Here is a 25,819-nt window from a genome sequence, read left to right on the forward strand (position 1 = left end):
GATATAGTTATCCTGGGTTTCCATAGGTTTTCGGCTTGTATTCGAGTAAACCATATATGCAGCAAATGTGTTCCCAATGTATGTCAGGTATCTCCTGATGTGAAAAAGCTGGAATACAAAAATGTATAGTATATATATGGAAATATGAAAACCAAAAAACCACATCACATCCAATATTTACCAGGCCTCCCTCTACAATGGTCAGTGGATACTACTATTACCTTCTCAAAGGTGAGGTTAACAGGCCAGCTTCTCAAGTGTAGGGACTTCCTGGATAGCCACCCCAAGTGAAATAAAGTCCACAGTACCAAATGATTCTGAGGATATATATAGAAAAATAGTGAAAAATATAAAAGTCATGGGCATCAGGTCACCCTGAAAATAAAACACACACAGAGTGGGTATATTACCATCAATGAAGATCAAGAAGACATCTGTCGACTTGAAATAGGATCAGGTCCTTGATGCTTTTCCAAGATACATATGGGGGTGAGGAGCCAGGTAGTCACAATACATAGATTCCAAACACATATACTGTGTATATAGCATATAACAGGCTATGCGGGCCTGAATTCTGATACCCAGTAAAGGGTTTCCAAAAATTGCTCAAAATGAGAAGATTATTATTCCATATACTGTGTATATAGCATATAGCAGGCTTTGCAAACCTGGATTTTTATACCCAATGAAGGGTTTCCAAAAATTGCTCAAAATGAGAAGGTTATTTGCGGTTTCATGAGGATGTGGCAATGTCACAGCACAACCCCTAGATAGGATAGCGTATATATATATATATATATGTAGATCGTCCTCCAAAGAGGATTTGCAAAGATTCCCCGAATATACAGGGTAATTAAGGCCCAAATAACATGCCCTTATTAACACCATAAATGCTCTATCAATCTCAACAGCCGTAAGCTAAATTAACTTGCCACCGGTGGAAGATAAATTTCCCTGTAAGATAGCCGTTTGCGAGCCGCTGCAACAATAGCCTTATGGTAGTTTTCAGAGGGTCAGGGGCCTTCCTAGCAGGGAGCTGTGACACCGCCGTTCCTTCCCGCCTCGTGGGCGCCGCACCCAGTGAAGACGCCGAGCGTAGTGACGTCAATACGTTGACGCGTTTCGTCCGCCAATCACCGCAGACTTCGTCAGAACTGGGAGGGGACTTCAATACTTCGCCTTATATGGTGCTCTAATTGCATACCAGAGAGTCTCCACCTCGCCATCTTGTGTTGAAAGAGTATCACTACATTGGAATAATCCAAAGTGAATTAAAACACATATATTGAATTTAAAATGGTTGCTGGATATAGAAGAAAAGAGCCTAAATATTATTATAAATCAGATCCTCTTCAAAGAACAATTAAATTAAAGATAAAGAGGAAATCTAAATTAGCACAATACTTGTTCTAGTGGGGAAGACATCAAGACCAGATTCCGCTACCCAGGCTTTCAATATTAATCCAGTTATTCATATGAATTTATTTTTATTATCTAGAGAAAATAGAATCAGATACAGAATTAAGATTCATATTTTGTCCAGATATGTCCATATTTAGTTCACATAAAGGATATCATAATATGGATTATGGCTTAGGATATTGATATTGATATTTTGAGCAATTTTTGGAAACCCTTCATTGGGTATAAAAATCCAGGTTTGCAAAGCCTGCTATATGCTATATACACAGTATATGGAATAATAATCTTCTCATTTTGAGCAATTTTTGGAAACCCTTTACTGGGTATCAGAATTCAGGCCCGCATAGCCTGTTATATGCTATATACACAGTATATGTGTTTGGAATCTATGTATTGTGACTACCTGGCTCCTCACCCCCATATGTATCTTGGAAAAGCATCAAGGACCTGATCCTATTTCAAGTCGACAGATGTCTTCTTGATCTTCATTGATGGTAATATACCCACTCTGTGTGTGTTTTATTTTCAGGGTGACCTGATGCCCATGACTTTTATATTTTTCACTATTTTTCTATATATATCCTCAGAATCATTTGGTACTGTGGACTTTATTTCACTTGGGGTGGCTATCCAGGAAGTCCCTACACTTGAGAAGCTGGCCTGTTAACCTCACCTTTGAGAAGGTAATAGTAGTATCCACTGACCATTGTAGAGGGAGGCCTGGTAAATATTGGATGTGATGTGGTTTTTTGGTTTTCATATTTCCATATATATACTATACATTTTTGTATTCCAGCTTTTTCACATCAGGAGATACCTGACATACATTGGGAACACATTTGCTGCATATATGGTTTACTCGAATACAAGCCGAAAACCTATGGAAACCCAGGATAACTATATCACCACTTTATAACTCTGCCTTGTGGTACTCTATTTGCTAAGATGACCCTAAACTGAAGACGCCTAGTGCTTTTTAACATGATTTTATTTTTTTCATATGTACACCATGCTCATGTTTAACCTCCTCATGATCTATGTGATCAAATAAAGAATTGTTTGGAATATTTTTGAATTCATATTACTCCGCGTGGATCACTTAATAACCTTCTTTTTCCAGGTAGGGGTGTTCTTGTCACACTACCATTTTGCTTAGTATGTACCTTTTGGGTTTATGGATCCACACTTATACAAGTGAGTCGGAGATAAGTTAATGACACTAGTTATACGTGTCATTATTGGGTGGCTTTTTTGTGCTTTATCTCAGTACTACACCTGCTTCAACATGAATAAAATGCAGATTTATGTACAGTGTATGCTTTTGGGCTAAAGTACTACATTTTTTGTGTGTGTGTATAATGCATGTTTGAGAATTTTGATAACTAGGCCTAATTATTTTGATCACATTTATAAAAACATTCTGGAGAGTTAAAGTGGTTTTAAACTTCAAACATTAAATATGAACAAAGCATATTCCTTGATAGTGTGTACTTGTTTCAGTTAAGAGCACTAAGTGTCATTCTGCCTGCTGCTTCTTTCCTCTGCTAACAACATGAATCGCTTCTGATGAGTTTTCCTGACACCAAGAGAAAAATGGTGACAGGAGAGGGACTTCCAGCAGATTGACAGCCTCAGCTCTGTTCCTGTATGCTGTGTGAAGGGGGGCTTGTGTCTCGTCCCTCCAATCAGCTCTCAGAACTCTCCTCACTGAGCTAGGCAGTGTGTAATTTCAGCTCTCCAACCCCTTTTTCCTGAATCCTTAGACAATCTTATAAATTCTACACTTTGAACAGATGTAGAGAATAGCAGACTGCAGATAAACAGGTACAACTTATGCAGGTGGATTTATTTAATCTCTGTGTATCATCTGAGGCCAGTCACTTCATTGAGTATACGTAAGGGCTTATATCCATTTTAAAGTGGAACTTTAGCCAGAAAATTAAGTTCTGCTAGATCACTTCATGCTGGCCCCTTAAATAATAAGTACCTATACTATTTAAAATCCAGTAATGCACTGTCTCACCCTGCTTTGCACATGCTCATTCACTCTTAGTTTTTAGGCACTGTGTCGCATTTGTCGATCTTCTGACAGCCTAAAGATTAACTGCTGCTAATGACTCTGAGCTTCAGCCAAATTATTATTATTATTATTATACAGTATTTATAAAGTGCAATAATTTGCTCAGTGCTCTACATTACAAAGGGGGACAGAACATGCGACAGTACAGTAACAATACAATGCAAAACACGAGTGGGTTCGAGGGCCCTGCTCTTTCGAACTTACAATCTAGGAGGGAGGGGATAGTGGTACAGGAGGAGATAGCTGTGGGGAATGGAGTGGTAGGAAGAGTGGAGGAGGTCAGCAAATTAGCAGGGGGTGGGGTAGGCTTCCCTGAAGAGGTGGGTTTTCAGGGTGCGCCTAAAGGTAGGTGATAGTCTGATGGGCTGGGGCAGGGAGTTCCAGAGGATGGGTGACACCCTGGAGAAATGCTGGAGGTGGGCATGATAGGAGGAGACCAGGGAACTAGAGAGAAGGAGGTCTTGTGAGGAGCGGAGTGTGCGTGCTGGGTGGTACTTGGATATTAGGTCGGTGATGTAGTTCGGGGCAGCATGTTGGACAGCTATGTACGTCAGTGTTAGGATTTTGAATGTGCAATCGGAAGCCAGTGGAGGGATTGGCAGAGGGGGGTGGCAGAAACGGAGCGGTTGGTAAGGTGAATGAGTCTGGCTGCCGTATTCAGGATCGACTGAAGCAGGGATAGCCTGTGGCGAGGCAGGTCAGTGAGGAGGGAGTTGCAGTAATCAAGTCGTGATATGATGAGGGAGTGGATGAGCTGTTTAGTGGTTTCTGTGGTTAGGAACGTGCGGATTTTGGTGATGTTGCAGAGGTGGAGTCTGCCTGAGTTTGCTAATGATTGGACTTGGGGCAGGAAGGATAGGTTGGAGTCCAGAATGACACCAAGTACTCTGGCCTGCGGGGTGGGTCTGATAGTGGCAATGTTGGATGTGATGGAGAAGTCAATGGAGGGTGGTGTGTGGGCTGGGGGGAAGACTAGGAGCTCGGTTTTGGAGAGGTTCAGTTTAAGGAAGTGGAGCGACATCCAGTCTGATATGTCGTTCAGAAGGTTTGTGATTCGGGCGGAGACCGAGGGGGTGAGGTGGGGGGTTGAGAGACAGATTTGTGTGTCATCGGCATATAGGTGGTAGTTGAAGCCGTGAGAGTGTATGAGTTGGCCAAGGGAGGAGGTGTAGATGGAGAAGAAAAGGGGCCCGAGGACAGAGCCTTGAGGGACCCCAACAAATGGCTGAAGGCAATAGCAGATGCTAATTTTGGTAGCATAATTATTAATGTGTAATGTATGATCCTTCCGAAATATTCTTTTTAATGAAGTTGTTATGGGTAAAGTTCCACCTTAAGTAGCAGATGGCTATTGAAGGTCTAAACTGATATTCCATTCCTATTGTCTATTATATTGATGAACCAGCAACCCAGTTTCACGATCTTTCACAATCAATTTACACAAGATAATAAATATATTTAAAGAAAACACTAGTATTGGATTTAGATGGGTTTTTTTTTTTGGAGAAGCCTCATGTATTTTTTTTTTTTAATTGGTGACAAATTCTCTTTAAATTGTGAAGCACCTAGTGGCAGTTGTGTCTTGAGTAAGCACATTCTCCTGCAATGATGCTTGGAGAAGATAGAGTCAACCACTACAAGAAATGACAGCACTTGTATGTTGTGTCGTGTGCACACTGCTCTTTGCTTGAAATTTAGGCCTCATGCACACAGACAGTTTGAGGCGTAGAATATGCTTTAGCATAAATTCCTGGCATTTATCCCTGCCAGGGGAGCCACAGGTAGCACGTAGAAATTCTGTGTTAAAGAAGAATGTCATACGCACATGCATGTGTTTACAGTGATGCACCAAAGTATCAGTGTATACCTGAGTATAGCCATATACAGCCATTCACTTCTGTGGCCAGTGTTACATGCCACCAATGGCTGACTTGTTGGGAAAAAATGCTGGGATGTTATGCTAGACCAGCAATGGGCAAACTACGGCCCGCGGGCCGTATACAGCCCGGCGGACCTTTTAATCCGGCCCGCGGAGCTAGGCTCCCGCTAGGCTCCTCTCACAGTTCGCCCTGAAGACCGGTGTAGCATGAAAATCTGTCTCCTATGAGGATCTGTCCCCCTCGACGTATCTGCGCATGTGCCGGAGATCGCCGATCGGCTGCTAATGCCTGAAACTGGCACATGCGCAGATACGTCGAGGGGGACAGATCCTCATAGGAGACAGATTTTCATGCTACACCGGAATGGCACGGGAACACGGTGAGAGAAACGCGCGGAGCAAAGGTAAGTGAATTGACACAGGGGGGACTTGGGGACTTAATATGGGGGATGAATTAATATGGGGAATGAATTACTATAGGGGGGATGAATTACTTTATGGGGGATGAATTACTATATGGGGGATGAATTACTATGGGGGATGAATTACTATATGGGGGATGAATTACTATGGGGGATGAATTACTATATGGGGGATTAATTACTATGGGGATGAATTACTATATGGGGGATGAATTACTATATGGGGGATGAATTACTATGGGGGATGAATTACTATGGGGGATGAATTACTGTATGGGGGATGAATTACTATATGGGGGATGAATTACTATATGGGGGATGAATTACTATATGGGGGATGAATTACTATGGGGGATGAATTACTATATGGGGGATGAATTACTATATGGGGGATGAATTACTATGGGGGATGAATTATTATGGGGGATTAATTACTATGCTTACTATGGGGGAATATTACTATACTTACTATTGATGACACATACACATCATTCATCTACTCTTGGTCCGGCCCCCGGGTCCAATATATGAACCCATTGCGGCCCTCAAGTCAAAAAGTTTGCCCACCCCTGTGCTAGACCATATTTGAAGCCTCGGACTGTTCTTATTTATGTTTTATTTAAACACAACTCTAATATTTTAGCAAAACATGATCTTTTAAACTGATATTTTTTCTTTTTCTTTCACAGAATGTTGTATGAGAAGCCTCAGACCTTTAAACTACCGTGAGTTTGTTTTGTTGATTATACAGCATGGCTTAGTACTGTATGTTGGTCAGATATATTTAAGAATCATTATTAGGCTCTCTCTCTCTCTCATGTATGCTTTCTTTTCTTTCTTTTTTTTTTCTTTCTTTTATTTTTTTTTTCCTTTGCTTTCTTGCTCTTTCATCTTTAAAGCGGAGTTCCAGTCGCTACAAAAACTGTAGCTGCTGACCACTCACCTGTCCCTCGATCCTGCAGTGTCCTCCCCACAGCCCGTTTCACCGGCCGGCCGGTGTTCTTCAGTGTGGGCAACCGGCTGTGACAGCTTGTGGCTTCATAAGCAGATGCCCACTGCGCATGCATGAGTAGTGCTGTGCTGCCTGAATGGTCCCATAGTCTTCTGGGACCTGTCACGTGTCCCAGAAGACTACAGGGAGGGAGGGGAGGAGGACAACTTCCGCTTCCGATTGCCTAGGCACCTGTCAATTTTGGGTACCCGCAGTACCGTCAATAAACGCCAGGGGGAGCCAACATACAGAGCTGTCATCAATGGTATCCTTGAAAGGGAGGGCTCATAACGAAATGAGCCCAAGCACAGAGATATCCATAGTGCAAACTTGCTTTAATAGGTAATGAAGTATAACAGGATGCAAAGGAAATACACTCACATATATAGTGATCCGATAACAAGGATGGCCTCTGGCCAAGTAAACCACGTGGATGAGTCACTGGGGGCCGCTTCCTGACATGTTTAGTGCGAAACATGAGAACGTGCTTTCGCACGAAACATGTCAGGAAGCGGCCCCCAGTGACTCATCCACGTGGTTTACTTGGCCAGAGGCCATCCTTGTTATCAAATGCGCTTATACATGCGCTATCTGGTTAGTGCAACCCACACCTATTTACTACACCACTAAAGTCACCGTTGCCAACATAGGTTATAGTATAAACTGTCATCCACTTAATACACTTATGTGATTTCTATTTCTGAACCATTTACTATACGGTATACCTAATACATTATACGGGGCTTTTCACCCCAGAGACTATGATATTGGTATAACATATCTTGAGAATAACCCTGATATTAGGGGGTTTTTATATTTATATTTTTAAGTGCTGCATGCTGTTTATATATGTGCTCTATAAGGTTTAGGGTTCTACCTTTCATGCTAGCTGCTCCCTGTACACAATTCCAGCGCTCGTTTATGTATCATAATTTTATTAACTTCTGCTGTGCTTTCCCTTTGGAACACCCATAATGTTTTGTGACACCATAGAAGTGCGATGCCCTGTCACAATGTTAGAAGGGTTTTGTTTCACCCAGGATTCTTATCCAGGCAGGTTGAGAGGCTCCACGGTGCATGTCTCACACAGACGAAATTGTTTCTTTAGGTTCTTCCCTGATTGGTAAAACCTGGTTTGGGACCTGGAGCCTGAAGATTTCTTAGAGACTTGGGTGGGATAAAATCTCCGATCCTGGGTCCTGGTTTTGTGAACACTGATTGTGCAGGTGTGAACTGGTATTTTTAGAGTCAGGACTAGGGTTCTGGGATCCATCCTCTTGAGGAGTCCATGTGGTTGCAGGGAAGCAGCCAGTGGCTTGCATGTCTGCATGGTACAGGTGTCAATGGAGCAGCAGGGAGCTGTAAGGAAAAGAGCATTGACAGAGGTGCAGCATACCTACATGAATACAGGGATGCTGTAGCAGAGGTTTAGGAGGCCAAAGGCACAAGGCCTGGGCATGTTAAAGAGAGCCAGGAGGCTGGCCATTACCTTATTTTGTGTTGATGGTGGAAACCCCTGAGAGGGAAGCCATTTGTTTTGGTATGAACTTTTTCTTCCTTTTAAATAAAAGTGGGCCAACAAGCCCTTAAATGGCATAACCGACATGGACTGTACTGACTGGTGAGTGCTACACTTTAGCTAAACAACATACAAACATCACAAGATATTATAGGTAGTTGAGGAGCACTGCACATGAATGGTTGGAGAACAATGGTCACTTTGAGTGTCATAAAACACAGCCAATGCATTTTGGGGGTTTGTTCCCTCCACCCTTCTTCTGGGCTTTGGTAATTGTAGATATATTAGTCCTACGGACTGCAGTCTGTGTCATGATATCAGTGTTCTGGAGCGTATATTTCGCCTGCAGTGGTAAGAAGAATGAGTTTTTTAAACACAGAACTTCTGGCCTACCTCCACAATCTTCACAGGCATGAAGGGACTGTCGTTCAGTCAAGCTGCCACAGACCACAGACCTACCCACCACTGATAGGGTCTACTGCTATCTCACACATACACTACAAATCTATGGCATCAGTGTCAGAGATGTAGCATTATTAAATGTTTTTATTTATAAAATAAAGAATTTACTAATATAGAAAGATATATTCCACAGTAAGGTCTCATGCACACATGAACTCACCTAGTCGTTAAACGCCTGGTAGCAGAAAAACACTAAACGCGGCAAAAAAAGCGTGTAAACGCTGTACCGCGTTTAGCCACTTTTAGTGCTTGGATGTTTATTCATTTGATGGCCAGAGTATTTTCCATTGACGTGGATAAATGCCCAAGCGCTAAACACAGCTAGCGTTTAGAAATGTTTAGGCACGTTTACACATGTTTTTGCCGTGTTTAGCGGTTTTTGGTCAAAACGTTCCTCTCCTGAATGTGATTATTCTGTGTTCAGAAAAGGAATGTTTAATTGCCCCTAAACTCTGCTGCACCTAAACTCTGGTAAAAGCCTATGTGTACATGAACTTTTATTGAGTTGAGTTCAGGGACTTTGGCAAAAAAACACCAAAAGCTCCTAAACTCACGCTTAGGAGCAGCAGTGTACATGAGGCCTAAAAAAACATTTAGAACTTACAAGTTTTTCAAGTTTTGTTATATTTTAGTCAGTTTAATGTCTCAGTTTATTCTAAAATTAAAGCCAAATTCCCAAACAGTATTATATGCTGTATGTATACAATATATTATCACCTCCTACACTAGATGGCACTGGGGTAGTCCTTCACTCTATCAGTCTTTGTTGATTGCGAGGGAGGTACTATTTCCCATGAGCCTCGCTGTCTAACATCTCCTGTTTGGGTGATTACCAGTTTGCCATATGGCTGTGGTTGCTTCACTTTCGGATATATATATATTTATTTGTGTGTGTATATACTGTATATATATATAGTATTTATAGATAGGTATATTTTTAGAGATATATACAGTATATATATATAAAAATATAGATATAGCTATATATATATATATATATATATATATATATATATATATAGCTCAGCATAAATGATTACACCCAACAGATTTGTCAGAAAACCCTTACTTTCCTTTCAGAATCAACATTTTCTATGGGACACTATACTACAAAACACTCCCACAAATGCAGGCCATTGATCACACACAAGATTTGTTAATTTGCACACAAGAAAAAGTATTTCTCCTAACAAATTCATTCAAGACCATGTTGCAAAAATGAATTCACTCTAATGAAAGTCTTAGGAGCAAAGCTAAATTTCGGACATCAAAATCCTAATTAACAGTAATTTGACTACAGGGGAGTCTGATTATTCATTAAACAGGTGTCCAGCAGACAGTTGATTATAAAAGGGCATTACTTAAAGAAAACCCCTCCCCATTTCATGCTGTCAGCAATGGCACCACATGGAAGAGAAATGTCACAAGGCCTGAGAAAGAAAATAATTTTTTTACACAAGAAAGGTGAAGGCTACAAAAAGATTAGCAAAGCTTTACTTATCAGTCAGAATACTGTAGCAAAAGTGATACAAATATGTAACAAAGATAGAACTGCAACCATCTCACAGAGATGTCCAGACCAATCCATGGAAGTTAACACCTCGACAGGAGCATCTTCTGATGAGAAGGGTTGAAGAAAATCGCTATGCAAGTTCACTGCAATTAGCTAAAGAAGTAGAAAGCCAAACTGGGGTGATTGTTTCTCGTGATACAATACGGCGTACACTGCAGAGGAATGGCATGCATTGGTGTCACCCACGAAGCATGTCTCTTCTAAAGCCCATGCACAAAAAAGCCCACCTAGAATTTGCCAGGGCACCTGCTGAAAAAGAAGAAGACTACTGAGACTCTGTACTCTGGAGTAATGAGACCAAGATGGAATTGATGGCTTCAAAACTGTATGGCGTTGCAAAGGTGAGGAGTACAAAGAAAAATGCATGGTGCCTACAGTGAAATATGGTGGTGGCCGTGTCCTTCTGTGGGGCTGAATGAGTGCTGATGGTGTTGGGGAGTTGCATTTCATTGATGGTATCATGAATTCACAGATATACTGCTCTATATTGAAAGAGAAGATGCTACCATCACTCCGTGCCCTTGGTCATCGTGCACTTTCCCAACAAGACAATAATCCAAAACACACATATAAGGCCACTGTTGCATTTCTGAAGAAGAACAGGGTGAAAGTGATTCAATGGCCAAGTATGTCTCCTAATCTGAACCCAATCACCTATGGGGAATTCTGAAGAGACAAGCTGAGCATCACTCTCGACCATCCAGGCTGTAAAAGACTTCGTTCATGAAGAATGGAAAAAGATAGATATTGCAATATGTCGCCAACTTGTTCATTCCATGCCTAGAAGACTTTGTGCTGTCCTTACAAGTCATGGAGGTCATACAAAATATTAGATGTAGTAGTTTTTGTTGTGGGGTGTATTCATTTTTGCATCAACTAATTTGAGTAAAACTGAAGATTTTGTAAAATAAGTTATATTATTTACTGTCAGGAATGGACTGGCCAGCAATGGTGGGTATCACCTGCCTTATGAGCTGCAGTACCAGGGCTGGCCAGCGGGTGCTCCCAGCAATCAGAGACTCAACCTTGCAGCCAGCAAAACACCTGAAACTGCTTATGCTGGTGTATTTAAGGGATGGCCAGACCTGCAGACTCTGCCTTGGTGTATGTGGTTTCCTGGGCCCTGTATCTTGCATCCTGTTCCTGCATCCTGTCCCTGTCCCTGTTCCTGTCGCTGACCCTGCCTGATCTGATCTCTGCTGACTTCTCCTGCTCTGACCCCGGCTCGTTCCTGACCATCCCTCTGCCTGACCCTCTGTACCTCGCTGTCTGCTACCTGTTGAACCTGGCTTGTGACCCCGACCATTCTCCGCTTGCTCCCCCTGTACCTACCTGCCCGATTGATATTTGACCCGGCCTGCCTGACGACGCTTGCATTGTATGTACTGTTATCTGTGGGTGGTTGGTTTGGGTTGTTTGTACTGTGTTATGTTTTAGTATTGCACTGCGTTTATGTTTGTATTGTTAGTGTTAATAAATTATATTGTTTATAATATATCTGAAGTCTGCGTTTCCCTGCATCAGTCACACACCTCTGGTCATACCCGGGAGCCTTGACATTACACCAAGGCCAATCCTGACCAGAAGTGGCTGCACAGGGAAGCCATCTTGGTTTGTTTATGGGAAGGATGGATCTGGATGAGGTTGCGTATTTATATCTGCTAGTGTTTGATGACAGGGAGTATGCTTATCAAACTCTGAAGGAGTATCCCCGGGATGAACTGCTGGAATGTATACGGCTCGCTCATGTTCTAGTAGATCAGGGCACAGAGTTCTCTGAGGTGCAGCCATTGATTGAGGTTTGTGCTGAGTTGGTTTCATCTGGTACCCCCGAATGCAGGGATGAATTTTTGCCACCATTTAGTGCAGACCAGGTAGAGTCCCTGGTGTGGTTATTAGAGGATGATGTGGGTTACTTTCTGGAGCGTTATTCCACATGTTCATCACAGGTACTCAGAGATTGTATAAACGCAGTGCAGTCTTTGGTCAGACAGGCTTTGTGTAAGCTCAGCTTTGTTCAACCCATACTGCAGACATGGACAGATTTGTTGCAGCCAGCCTCAGTCAGCTTACAAAGACCCAGTCCTGCTTCTAATCTATTTCCTCAAAGCTCTACTCCTGTATTCCCAACAGCTCCTCCAGTTACAGCCCAGTATACTTGGCTATCTACCGCATGTCAGTACCCTGTTCCCACTCGCTGCACCTATCCTGCCTTTAACCCTGTAAAAAAGCCCTCTGTAGCAACTGCTCCCTTCTCTGTCCCATCCTCCAGCTCTTCTCTGTCTCCAGCTGCTCCATTCGTTTGCAGACCTGCGTTTACTTGCAGTGCTCCAGTAGTTAAAACCAGAAAAAAGCGAAAATTCTTTCCAACCAGTACCATCCTGCCAGTATCCAAACCGGTGAGCCTGCCTTCCATGGTTCAGCCTGAAGTCTCTACTCAGCCTGAAGCCTCTACTCAGCCTGATGCCTGTACTCAGCCTGATGCCTCTACTCAGCCTGAAGCCCCTACTCAGCCTGAAGCCCCTACTCAGCCTGAAGCCCCTACTCAGCCTGAAGCCTCTACTCAGCCTGAAGCCTGTACTCAGCCTGATGCCTGTACTCAGCCTGATGCCTGTACTCAGCCTGATGCCTCTCTTCAGCCTGATGCCTCTCTTCAGCCTGATGCCTCTCTTCAGCCTGATGCCTCTCTTCAGCCTGAAGCCTCTACTCAGCCTGAAGCCTCTACTCAGCCTGAAGCCTCTACTCAGCCTGATGCCTCTACTCAGCCTGATGCCTCTACTCAGCCGGATGCCTGCATTCAGCCTGATGCCTCTACCCAGCATGATGAACTGATCCAGCCTGACGATCCTATTAGGCCTGGTGACCCGATGCCCGCTGTCGAGCCAGACAATCCGGTACCTGATGACCCGGTGCCCGCTGTTCCGCCAGTTGACTCGATGCCCGCTGTTCCGCCAGTTGACTCGGTGCCCGCAGTCTTGCCAGACGACTCGGTGCCCTCAGTCTTGCCAGACGACTCGGTGCCCGCAGTCTTGCCAGACGACTCGGTGCCCGCAGTCTTGCCAGACGACTCGGTGCCCGCAGTCTTGCCAGACGACTCGATGCCCACTGTTCCGCCCGACGTCTCGGTGTCCGCAGTCTTGCCAGACGACTCGGTGTCCGCAGTCTTGCCAGACGACTCGGTGCCCGCAGTCTTGCCAGACGACTCGGTGCCCGCTGCTCCGCCAGTTGACTCGATGCCCGCTGTTCCGCCAGACGACTCGGTGCCCGCAGTCTTGTCAGACGACTCGGTGCCCGCAGTCTTGCCAGACGACTCGGTGCCCGCTGTTCCGCCAGTTGACTCGATGCCCGCTGTTCCGCCAGGTGACTCGGTGCCCACTGCCTTGCCAGATGACGCAGTGCCCGCTGGCGAGCTAAATGACCTGATGCCTGGTGACCTAGTGCCCGCTGTCATACCTGGTGACCCGATGCCCGCAGTCTTGCCAGACGACTCGGTGCCCGCTGTTCCGCCAGTTGACTCGATGCCCGCTGTTCCGCCAGGCGACTCGGTGTCCGCAGTCTTGCCAGACGACTCGGTGTCCGCAGTCTTGCCAGATGACTCGGTGTCCGCAGTCTTGCCAGACGACTCGAAGCCCGCTGTTCCGCCAGTTGGCTCGGTGCCCGCAGTCTTGCCAGTTGACTCGGTGCCCGCAGTCTTGCCAGTTGAGTCGGAGCCCACTGTCGTGCCTGGTGACTCGGTGCCCGCCGCTCCGCCTGGGGGCCCGAGACCTGTCGCTCCGCCTGGGGGTCCGGCGCCCGCCGCTCCGCCTGGGGGTCCGGCGCCCGCCGCTCCGCCTGGGGGCCTGAGACCTGTCGCTCCGCCTGGGGGCCCGATGCCTGTCGCCCGCCTGGGGGCCCGATGCCTGTCGCCCCGCCTGGGGGCCCGATGCATGTCGCCCCGCCTGGGGGCCCGATGCCTGTCGCCCCGCCTGGGGGCCCGATGCCTGTCGCCCCGCCTGGGGGCCCGATGCCTGTCGCCCCGCCTGGGGGCCCGATGCCTGTCGCCCCTCCTGGGGGCCCGGCGCCCGACGCTCCGCCTGGGGGCCCGATGCCTGTCGCCCCGCCTGGGGGCCCGGCACCCGCCGCTCTGCCTGGGGTCCCGATGCCTGTCGCCCCGCCTGGGGGCCCGATGCCTGTCGCCCCTCCTGGGGGCCCGGCGCCCGCCGCTCCGCCTGGGGGCCCGATGCCTGTCGCCCCGCCTGGGGGCCCGATGCCAGTCGCCCCTCCTGGGGGCCCGGCGCCCGCCGCTCCGCCTGGGGGCCCGATGCCTGTCGCCCCGCCTGGGGGCCCGATGCCTGTCGCCCCGCCTGGGGGTCCGATGCCTGTCGCCCCTCCTGGGGGCCCGGCGCCCGCCGCTCCACCTGGGGGCCCGATGCCTGTCGCCCCGCCTGGGGGCCCGATGCCTGTCGCCCCGCCTGGGGGCCTGATGCCTGCTGCTCCGCCTGGTGGCCCGGTGCCTGCTGCTCCGCCTGGTGGCCCGGTGCCTGCTGCTCCGCCTGGTGGCCCGCTGCCTGCTGCGTCGCCTGGTGGTCCGATGTGCCTCTGCCCGGAGTCCAGCCCGATGTGCCTCTGCCCGGAGTCCAGCCCGATGTGCCTCTGCCCGGAGTCCAGCCCGATGTGCCTCTGCCCGGAGTCCAGCCCGATGTGCCTCTGCCCGGAGTCCTGCCCGATGTGCCTCTGCCCGGAGTCCTGCCCGATGTGCCTCTGCCCGGAGTCCTGCCCGATGTGCTGCTGCCCGAAGTCCTGCCTGGTGTGCCTCTTCCCGGTGTGCCGCTGCCCGATGTGCCGCTGCCCAGAGTCCTGCCCGGTGGGCCAGTCTTTGATGTCCCGCCAGTTACCAGACCTGGGCGGTGGAACATTTTGCCCAGCTAGGACTGTTTGGAGCGTCCTGAGGCCGCTCCTTGACGGGGGGGTACTGTCAGGAATGGACTGGCCAGCAATGGTGGGTATCACCTGCCTTATGAGCTGCAGTACCAGGGCTGGCCAGCGGGTGCTCCCAGCAATCAGAGACTCAACCTTGCAGCCAGCAAAACACCTGAAACTGCTTATGTTGGTGTATTTAAGGGATGGCCAGACCTGCAGACTCTGCCTTGGTGTATGTGGTTTCCTGGGTCCTGTATCTTGCATTCTGTTCCTGTTCCTGCATCCTGTCCCTGTCCCTGTTCCTGTCGCTGACCCTGCCTGATCTGATCTCTGCTGACTTCTCCTGCTCTGACCCCGGCTCGTTCCTGACCATCCCTCTGCCTGACCCTCTGTACCTCGCTGTCTGCTACCTGTTGAACCTGGCTTGTGACCCCGACCATTCTCCGCTTGCTCCCCCTGTACCTACCTGCCCGATTGATATTTGACCCGGCCTGCCTGACGACGCTTGCATTGTATGTACTGTTATCTGTGGGTGGTTGGTTTGGGTTGTTTGTACTGTGTTATGTTTTAGTATTGCACTGCGTTTATGTTTGTATTGTTAGTGTTAATAAATTATATTGTTTATAATATATCTGAAGTCTGCGTTTCCCTGCATCAGTCACACACCTCTGGACATACCCGGGAGCCTTGACATTTACCTTATTTCATTTAATGAGCTAAACAAATGTTCTATAAAACTCAGTTTTGTACAAATTTTGGAAATTGTTCTTGTGTTCAGTGAGATATTGATTAAATCTTAATCTTCAAAAAGGGGTGCACTCCTTTATGCAGAGCACTGTAAATACACTGCTCAAAACAATTAAAGGAACACTTTTTATTCAGAGTATAGCATAAAGTCATTTAACCTCCTGGGATATTGATTTGGTCAGTTAAGTAGCAGAGGGGGTTGTTGATCAGTTTAAGTTGCTTTGGTGTTAATGAAATTAACAACAGGTGCACTAGATGGGCAACAAAGAGACGGCCTCCAAAACAGGAATGGTTTTACAGGCGAAAGCTACTGACATTTTTTTCAGTACTCATCTTTTCTGACTGTTTTTCACTAGTTTTGCCTTTGGCTAGGGTCAATGTCAGTTCTGGTAGCATGAGGCGATACCTAGACCCTACAGAGGTTGCACAGGCAGTCCAACTCCTCCAGGATGGCACATCAATAGGTGCTATTGCCAGAAGGTTTGCTGTGTCTCCCAGCACAGTCTAAAGAGCATGGAGGAGATTCCAGGAGACAGGCAGTTACTCTAGGAGAGCTGGACAGGGCTGTAGAAGGTCCTTAACCCATCAGCAAGATCGGTATCTGCTCCTTTGTGCAAGGAGGATCAGGATAAGCACTGCCAGATCCCTACAAAATGACCTCCAGCAGGCCACTGGTGTGAATGTCTGTCATGATTCAACCACACGCACACGCCTACAGCGACTAGCTAACCGAGGTGCACACGTGCGGCCGTGACTTGAGGTAAGAGGGAATTAGGGGAACTTAACTTTGAATATATAAAACCGTATATAAGACCAGCTGTCATATACTTTCACCTCTTGGCCACCAAGACTCAACTCCAATCCAGAGGGCTGACCACACACACTGGCAGATAAAAATCTTATATACAATCTGGTGCACTAATTAGAGTTGAGGAGCAGCTTAGCAATCACACACCCTTCTAGGATCCCACCAGCTATCCTACAAGCCAGAAGCCCGGTGTTAATCACTCTTCCACTTTCCACACACCCCCACACCAGACACACCACAAACGGTAGCTTGCCCCCACCCAACAGCTTTACTGGCCTGCTGGGACACCACACACACACAGATCTCTGTCTGGCAGACCTCTTACCTTTACAATCTGCATACAGTCTGCCAACACACAGTGCAATTGCATACAGACAGGCAATGAACTTGACTGAGCATATAAAGGCACTAAAATACAATACAATCTAATCTCTCCGGACATATGAGCCCGTGCTTAAATACCCAGAAGTCACTTATTAATTTTAAGATTTAATATCCCGAAAGTGGGCAGTGCATAAAATATGTACAAAGTATAAAAAGTTACAAAAAATAAAAAAGACACACATAGACTATTCACTATAAAATAAAAGGGAACAAAAAACAGAAATAAAACTTTTACCAAGATTTATCCTGCGACTGGAGTAAGTCAGGGAGAGTCAGCAATCCGTCAGTCAATCGAACTGGCTCCATACGAATCACAATGTCCATACTTCAGGGTCCTCAATTTATGGGAATATGGACGTGGGCTGGACATTAGTCCTTGTCCAGTTGATTCTGGGGGTGTTCCTGTACCCACCCACAGGCTGTTCTGGGTGTTGAACTGCCAAAAGTCAATTGGACCAGGAACGGTTTGAATCACCAAGTCGGGGATTGAATTTTCGACTCCAGCGCATCAGTCCGATCGCGACAGTACCAATTACTGTTCGGCTGTAGCAATCCAGCGCCACATAACCATTTCCTGCATTTTTCTGGCATTCTACATAATCCACAAATACAGTTTTTACATGCTGATGCAACTCACCGAGTGCCCAATCAGAAGGAAGTATTTTCATCTCTCTGCAACTAATATTTTAGCTTTTATGAAGGATGAAACATACTCCTTTGATCTATGTATATACTTTTAGAGCTCCCTAGACAGATCGGAACCCCCCTGGTGTCATGAAGCCGAAACGTCTGCGTTTCTCTTTTAAGTTTCAGGAAGATGGCAAAGTCTGATTACATATAGGTGAAAAAATCTTATTAGCACCCAGGCTTCACTTTCAGCCCGAGGAAGCTCTGTCTCTTTTCAGATGCTAATGGATGACCATCTGTCTCTGAATACCTATGACTGAATATTTCTTTAATAACAAGGACTTAAACTACATTTAAGATTACATATTGCTACAGGTCACATTTCAGCTACTCAAATCTGTACATTTATGTCACAATGTCTCTGACCAAAAAAATCAGAAATAGACTTCATGAGGGTGGCCTGAGGGCCCAACGTCCTCTAGTGGGCCCTGTGCTCACTGCCCGGCACCATAGAGCTCTATTGGCATTTGTCAATGAACAACAGAATTGGAGGGTCCACCACTGGCACCCTACGCTTTTCACAGATGAGAGTAGGTTTACCCCTAGCACGTACCAGACGTGAAAGTGTCTGGAGAAGCCGTGAATAATGTTATGCTGCCTGTAACATTGTTCAGCATGACTGTTTTGGTGATGGGTCTGTGGTGGTCTGGGAGGCATATCCATGGAGGGACGCACAGACCTCTACAAGCTAGACAATGGCACCCTGACTGCCATTGGGTATCGGGATGAAATCCTTGAACCCATTGTCAGACCTTATGCTGGTGCAGTGGGTCCTGGGTTCCTCCTGGTGCACGACAATGCCCAGCCTCAGAGTATGCTGGCAGTTCCTGGAGGATGAAGGTATTAATACCAGTGAATGGCCTCCACGCTCGCCTGACCTAAATCCAATAAAACACCTCTGGGATAGCATGTTTTGGTCCATCCGAAGCCACCAGGTTGCACCTCATACTGTCCAGGAGCTCACTGATGCCCTGGTCCAGATCTGGGAGGAAATACCCCAGGACACCATCCATCGTCTCATTAGGAGCATGCCCCGACGATACAAGCACATGGGGGCCATACAAACTACTGAGTACCATTTTGAATTGCTGCAATTAAATTTCTGCAAAATGGACTAGCCTGCTGCATCATTTTTTCACTTTGATTTTCGGGGTGTCTTTGAATTCAGTCCTCTGTAGATTGTTAATTTTCATTTCCATCAAACGATGGGGCATCCTTATATTCCTAACACATTACCCTGTCCATATCAACATAGATATCCAGCATGATATTTTCCCCAATGAGATCTGATGTGTTTTCAAAGTGTTCCTTTAATTGTTTTGAGCAGTGTATTTAAAGGTGCTTGGGGTCCTCCCATAAGCTATCCTCCTGAATACATCATCTGTGACAAAACACGTTGGGTGGGCCTACGGGAGTGACATCATCATGCACCGCATAGTGATTAGAGGGTCGGATGGACCTGGAGCAGCCCACAGAAACGCTGTGTATTTTATTTGTTAAGTGCTGTATAGCCGGCATCGGTTGCAAGATAATGTGAGTGCACATCTTTTTATGTATAATATTTTTTTTTAATATGGTTTTACACTATGGGATGATCTCTTGCTTTTCATTTTTGAGAGACATTGAGGAGGCCGAGGCTGGAGTACTGGCGATCAATTGACTGAGGGTGGCTGGATTACCTCTAAAAGCGCTGTTAGACCATTTTCCACCATAGTGATGGTCTATAATATCTGGTAAACTGCTAATCTCATCTTTGCTGCATTTTTCACTGGTGGATAAGGAAGCAGTGTATGCACAAGGTGACTGCAAAAAGATTTTCCAGCACTGCACTTTCTCTTGGGGTGTTATCTTCCTGTTTTTTTTTTTACTTTTTAAAAATATTTTTGATTAATATCTAGTAGTTTACACTTTTTGCACTAACACTTTTGGAAATGTCATATTGTCCATTTGGGATTATATCTTTTACACCTAATATTAATTTTGCATGCTCATCTTTTTGACACATGTGATTTTATGATAAATGTGATTTTTCTATTGCTTATTTTGGGGTTTAGTGCTGCACTGTTATATATTACTGGTCATTTGGGCTTAGCATCACAAGCATACTTTGGTATCAGCAGCTGCACTTGGGGGGAGATTATACCTAAACGCAAAGGTTTTTTGTTTTATATGCTTTTGTGATGTTTCAGTGATGCTTTGGTGATGCTTTTTTGAAGCTTGTCAAATGCCCTGTGTGTGTGTGTTGATATTTTTATTTGTTTTAAAGAGATCCTGTAGAAACCTGGCTCAGTGGTAACCCCACTCAACAGATTCTGAGCTCATTAGTACCCTTGTTCAGCAGATCCTCAGCTCGGTGTTACACTTGTTTAGCAGTCCCCAGCCTATTAGTACCATTGTTCAACGGATATCCTGCTCAATAATAACCCCCAGCTCTTCTAATCCCCCACTCATTAGTAACTCCTAACTCTGCTGATCCCCCACTCAGTAGTAACCCCCAGCTCTGCTGATCCCCCCACTGAGTAGTAACCCTCAGCTCTGCTGATCCTCTGGTTTGCTGATCCTCCTCTCTCTCTGGTCCCCACTCACCTGCTGCTATATTGCTTCCATGTTGCAAACCATGTGTGACATTTCTAGTTTCCTCTGCTCCGGACTGCCAGCTCTGCTGATTCTCCACCTCTCGGTCCTCTCTCTCTCTAGTCACTGCTCACCTTCTGCTACAGCATTTTTATGTTGCATTCTGCTAGTTGCCCCGCTCCAGTCCAGACCCCGCTCACCTTCTGCTGCTCCACACTGCACACCAGATAAGACATCTGCACCAGGCACTTCCAGAATATATACATTTGAACTGGAAGTGACTGCTGATGACATCTTTCCGGTTTACTTGTTGGTTTCCCAGTGCATCCTGGGATATCGCATACCTGCAATAACTCCTAAACAAAGTGAAACTAACTCTGAATAAAAGCCTCTCAAAACCTGCATGGCTGTTAGAAAGCTTTTCCATAGACTTTTATGAAGGCTTTGGAGACACTTTGAAGCACCAAGAAAGTGACATGGGGTATCATTTTTGAAGCAAAGCAAAGCAAACATAACGTGTGAACAGCACTGTAAGCTTACCATTTTATTTAATGACAGGTGCTTTGATTGGCATTCAGAGTGCTTCTATAAAAGCGTGTCCAATGCCACATTTTGAAGTATAAATGAGCCCTAATGGTGTGCATTGTCCTAACCTCCAAATTCCTGCTCCAAACATCTTCAGTTCTTTGCTCCCCTCCATTCTTGATGTGGTGCTTTGAAACAAGCTGCTTCACACAGGATCCTTCCCATGAAAATGCCTAAAATCTAATTCTAGAAAGCTGCAGAGTACACAGAAAGCAGAAATTTGCATTTGAAAATATCTAGATTGGAAAGCACAGGGGTAACTGTAAAAAACATCTTTATACCTGCCTTACTTGATCTTGTGAGCGTAGAGTTATCTTAGAGTCTGTGAAATGTTATGTTTGCATAGCCGCTAAACTCCAGACCAATGTTTTTTCTGTGTTTTGTAGGAGGTTAGACGTCTTGATGGTAACACCCTGGCTTGCTCCAATTATATGGAATGGCAGTTATAACATTGATATTCTGAATGCACAGTTCCATCAGAGAAATGTCAGTATTGGCATTACTGTTTTTGCCATTAAAAAGTAAGTAAAATATGTATAAAATTAATTGATGTGTTAGCATTGGGAAAGGCAACTCATGAACAAGGAGGCAATGCATTTGTATAATGACATTGACCATTGAAGGTGAAATATATTGAGAAACTTTCAGTCAACAGAACTGCCTAGCCTACAGTGGATGACCAACAACAGTGAAGATTAGGTTTTCTTAAATGCAAAGGTTTTATTGGAGTAGAGATGGCCCATAAATTGCTGTGGTAATAAAATTAAATCAGTAATTAAACAAGTGCAATCTCTCAGGATAAGAAGCATGAGGCTTCATCAGGAATACTTACAACAGTAGATGGCCAAGCAGGCAATTGCAAGTCACATGAAAAATATGCAAATATAAACATAACCTGCCAACTCTACCAAACCAGCCCAAGTGAAAACTATGCGACTAGTGCAGGAAACAGCTAATTGGTTTTTACTTTCAATCATTATTTCTTGAAATTTCAACATGACACATAACCATTAGTGTAAAACCAGACTGGTACATAAGAAGAAGTGATAAAGAACACATAGGAGTGTACAAAGTCTCATAGTTTCACAAGTCAAAGAGAAAACACATAGAATTAGGGAGGGCAGTGCTCAATATCCCAGAACCACCATTCAAATTATCCCCCCAAAAACAAAGCAGCAGTCACTCCAGACAGCTCCCTAAGATATCCTTCTCAACACCAGAACTGGTAACAGAATACCATAAAGGAAAGAAAAAAAAGAAAGGGAAGAGAAAAGGAGTCAAAAAGACAGGTCCAGAAAGAGATGTCAAGAAGGCCTCCACCACACTCTCCTGAGGGGAGCAATCACAATACAACATTCATATATTTAGCCAAATCTAGCCACTGTATCATGGAGCACACTGACAGCATTCTCCTGCATCATAATCCCGGTGATTTTATTCTTCGCCTGGGTCAGACACTGAGTGTTGCTTCCAAGCGTTAGCAATAGTCATTTTTGCACCTAATAGAACGTATAAAATCAGGCATTGCAAATGTCGAGGAACATCCTCCACTGATGCATTACCTAAAGCAAAAGAAGCTAATTGGTTCGTAGCAGATTTAACAATAACCAATCATATGTTATTTTTGTAAAAAAGTGTAGTTTTTGCAATTTGATCCTATATGGGTGCTACAATCAAATAAAATCAAATCTAAAGACTAGAAAGACTAAATTAACATACACTATATTTCCAAAAGTATTGGGACGCCTGCCTTTACACGCACATGAAGTTTAATGACATCCCAGTCTTAGTCCGTAGGGTTCAATATTGAGTTGGCCCGCCCTTTGCAGCTTTAGCAGCTTCAACTCTTCTGGGAAAGCTGTGCACAAGGTTTAGGAGTGTGTCTATGGGAATGTTCGACCATTCTTCCAGAAGCACATTTGTGAGGTCTGGTATTGTTGTCAGACGAGAAGGCCTAGCTTCCAGTCTCCGCTCTAATTCATCCCAAAGGTGTTGAGGTCAGGACTCTGTGCAGGACAGTCAAGTTTCTCCACCCCAAACTCACTCATCCATGTCATTATGGACCTTGCTTTGTGCCCTGGAAGGAACAGGAAGGTTACATAGTTACATAGTTAGTCTGGTGGAAAAAAGACAAAAGTCCATCCAGTTGCAGCATTAAAAAAAAAAAGTTATAATCCTATACCCACAGTTGATCCAGAGAAAGGCACAAGAAACCCACCAAAGCATGATCCAATTTGCTCCTGCTAGGAAAAAAAAGGTGACATCCCCAAACTGTTCCTAGAAAGTTGGGAGCATGAAATTGTCCAAAATGTCTTGGTATGCTGATGCCTTAAGAGTTCCCTTCACTGGAACTAAGGGGCCAAGCCCAACCCCTGAAAAACAACCCCATGCCATAATCCCCCCTCCACCAAACTTTACACTTGGAACAATGCAGTCATGTAAGCACCTTTCTCCTGGAAACCGCCAAACCCAGACGTGTCCATCGGATTGCCAGACAGAGAAGCATGATTCTTCACTTCAGAGAACACATCTCCACTGCTCTAGGGTCCAGTGGCAGCGTGCTTTACGCCATTGCATCCGACATTTTGCATTGCACTTGGTGATGTAAGGCTTGGATGCAGCTACTCAGCCAAGGATACCCATTCCATGAAGCTCTCTACACACTGTTGTTGTGCTAATCTGAAGGCCACATGAAGTTTGGTGGTCTTTAGCTATTGACTCTGCAGATAGTTGGCGACTTCTGTGTACTGTGCACTTCAGCATGTGCTGACCCCACTCTGTCATTTTACGAGTTGCTGTTGTTCCCAGTTGCTTCTCCTTTGTTATAATACCACTAACAGTTGACCGTAGAATATTTAGTAGCAAGGAAATGTCACGGATGGACTTATTGCACAGATGGCAACCTATCACAGTACCACACTTGAATTCACTGAGCTCCTGAGAGCGACCCATTCTCTCACAAATGTTTGTAGAAGCAGTCTGCATGCCTAGGTGCTTGATTTTATACACCTGTGGCCATGGAGGTAATTGGAACACCTGACTCCAATGATTTTAAGGGGTGTCCCAATACTTGTGGCAATATAGTGTATATGATTTACAAACTTTTCTAACATATATTTCCTGCTATTTTATTTAACTTTGAACAGTATAATGGCATACAGTATGTGATTAGTTTTACTCTTAACAGAGTTTGACTCTTTTCTTCCTCCATATTGTTTTTTCATTTAGAAGTTACTATAAAATAACAAGAACAAGATTTTCTCAAGTTACTTCACTGGATTAAACTGGACACTACTGTATATGGCTTTACATTTGTATGTTAGATGCAGGTTCGAACGACAGCTGGAACATTATAGTGTACATAAAACCAAAACTCTTAGGGGTTTATTTACTAAAGCTGGTGAGTGCAAAATCACTTCTGCATAGAAACCAATAAGCTGTAAGGCTCGGTTCACACTGATTTGGGATCTGACTTGTGAGACCCCAAGTTGTGAAATCCCATGTCAGTCAATGACAGCTGTCTTAATTAGCACTACTTAAGTCGCTCCAACTTTATAAAAGGTTCCTGTACTACTTCAAGGTGACTTCTATCTGACTTGTGGCCATAGACTTTAATGGAAGTCACCTGCAAGTCAGATGCTCATCTATATTGATGTGATTTGGATCCGACATTACAGGAAGATTACCCAGGGAAAAGCACATGGAATGAAAGTCATGCATCAAATCACATTAAAGTCATACTAAAGTCACCAACAAATCGCCAGGGAGTTGCCTGGCAAAGTTGCACTGTACGTCGCGCGACATTAAGGTTGCAGTAGTGTGAACCGAGCCTTAAGGTTTTATTGTCAAAGCTTAATTGAACAAGCTGAGGATAGAAGCTGATTGTTTCTCTGCAGAGGAATCAACCCCTTAGTGTTGAATAGAGTATGGAAGGGTTAGAACCCCATGTCAGGGTTTTATTGTAGTCTGTTCCACCGTTTGTACTGGTGACTACTGCTAGCAGAACAGAAAGTGATGTGAATTTTTGTAGTTTTGTCACTGGAACAGGAATAGAAAGGAAATCTTTCAATGGGAACACCTTTTCTGGTGATAACTTTTAGGGAATTCCTGCTCTCTCTGGATAGATATCTCCTCACTTCCTGTTACATCTTTGGGAAAGAAAGTGAAGTAAACTCTCCTCAGCAAAAAAAAAAAACTTTCCTTACTATATTAAAAAAATAGCTACATTTTAATTCTCTTTCCCACTACACATCTAGGATTTTTTGGAAGACATACAGTACTGAGCAAATATTTTAGACAGATGTGAACAAATGCTGTAAATTAAGCTTTCAGAAATAGAAGTGTTAATACTTTATTTTTCTCAATTAACAAAATGAGTAAAAAAAAGTAAATGAACAGATGAGAAATCCAAATCAAACCAATATTTGGTGTGACCACCCTTTGCCTTCAAAACAGTTTCAATTCTAGATGTAGTGGGACCCTCTAGGTAGATAGGATTTGTTATCTTTTAGTCAGAGGCTTGTTAGAAACCTGAGATGAGTCAGACTGGGAGTGAGTTAGTTAGTTCTCCTCAGCACAGGCTGGGAGGCTCTACAGGAGCCCTCCCACCCTTCCAGAAACCAATCACACGCCTCCCTAATAGTATGGCTTGATGGATAAGTATGTGCCTGTATTTCTCAGCATTGAGGATAACATTGATCCTGACAAATCTCCAACTCCATTTGCAGAAATGCAGCCCCAAACTTGCAAGGAACCTCCATCATGCCTCACTGTTGCCTGCAGACACT

General features: G+C 44.9%; 1 protein-coding gene across 1 annotated transcript in view; it reads left to right on the plus strand.

Annotated features, from left to right (window-relative positions):
- The window catches only part of LOC149463533 (histo-blood group ABO system transferase-like), a 180,173-nt gene that overhangs the window by 150,216 nt on the left and 4,138 nt on the right, over positions 1 to 25,819 (plus strand). Inside the window, exons 3-4 of the mRNA XM_089675066.1 lie at positions 6,493 to 6,528; positions 21,419 to 21,553. Coding sequence (XP_089531192.1) covers positions 6,494 to 6,528; positions 21,419 to 21,553 — 170 coding nt within the window. The 5' untranslated portion in view covers position 6,493. The remainder of the gene's footprint in view (positions 1 to 6,492; positions 6,529 to 21,418; positions 21,554 to 25,819) is intronic.

This window comes from Staurois parvus, unplaced genomic scaffold, assembly GCF_062004578.1.
Source record: "Staurois parvus isolate SC_StPar_1 unplaced genomic scaffold, SC_StPar_1.0 ptg000154l, whole genome shotgun sequence".
Taxonomy (NCBI): Eukaryota; Metazoa; Chordata; class Amphibia; order Anura; family Ranidae; genus Staurois; species Staurois parvus.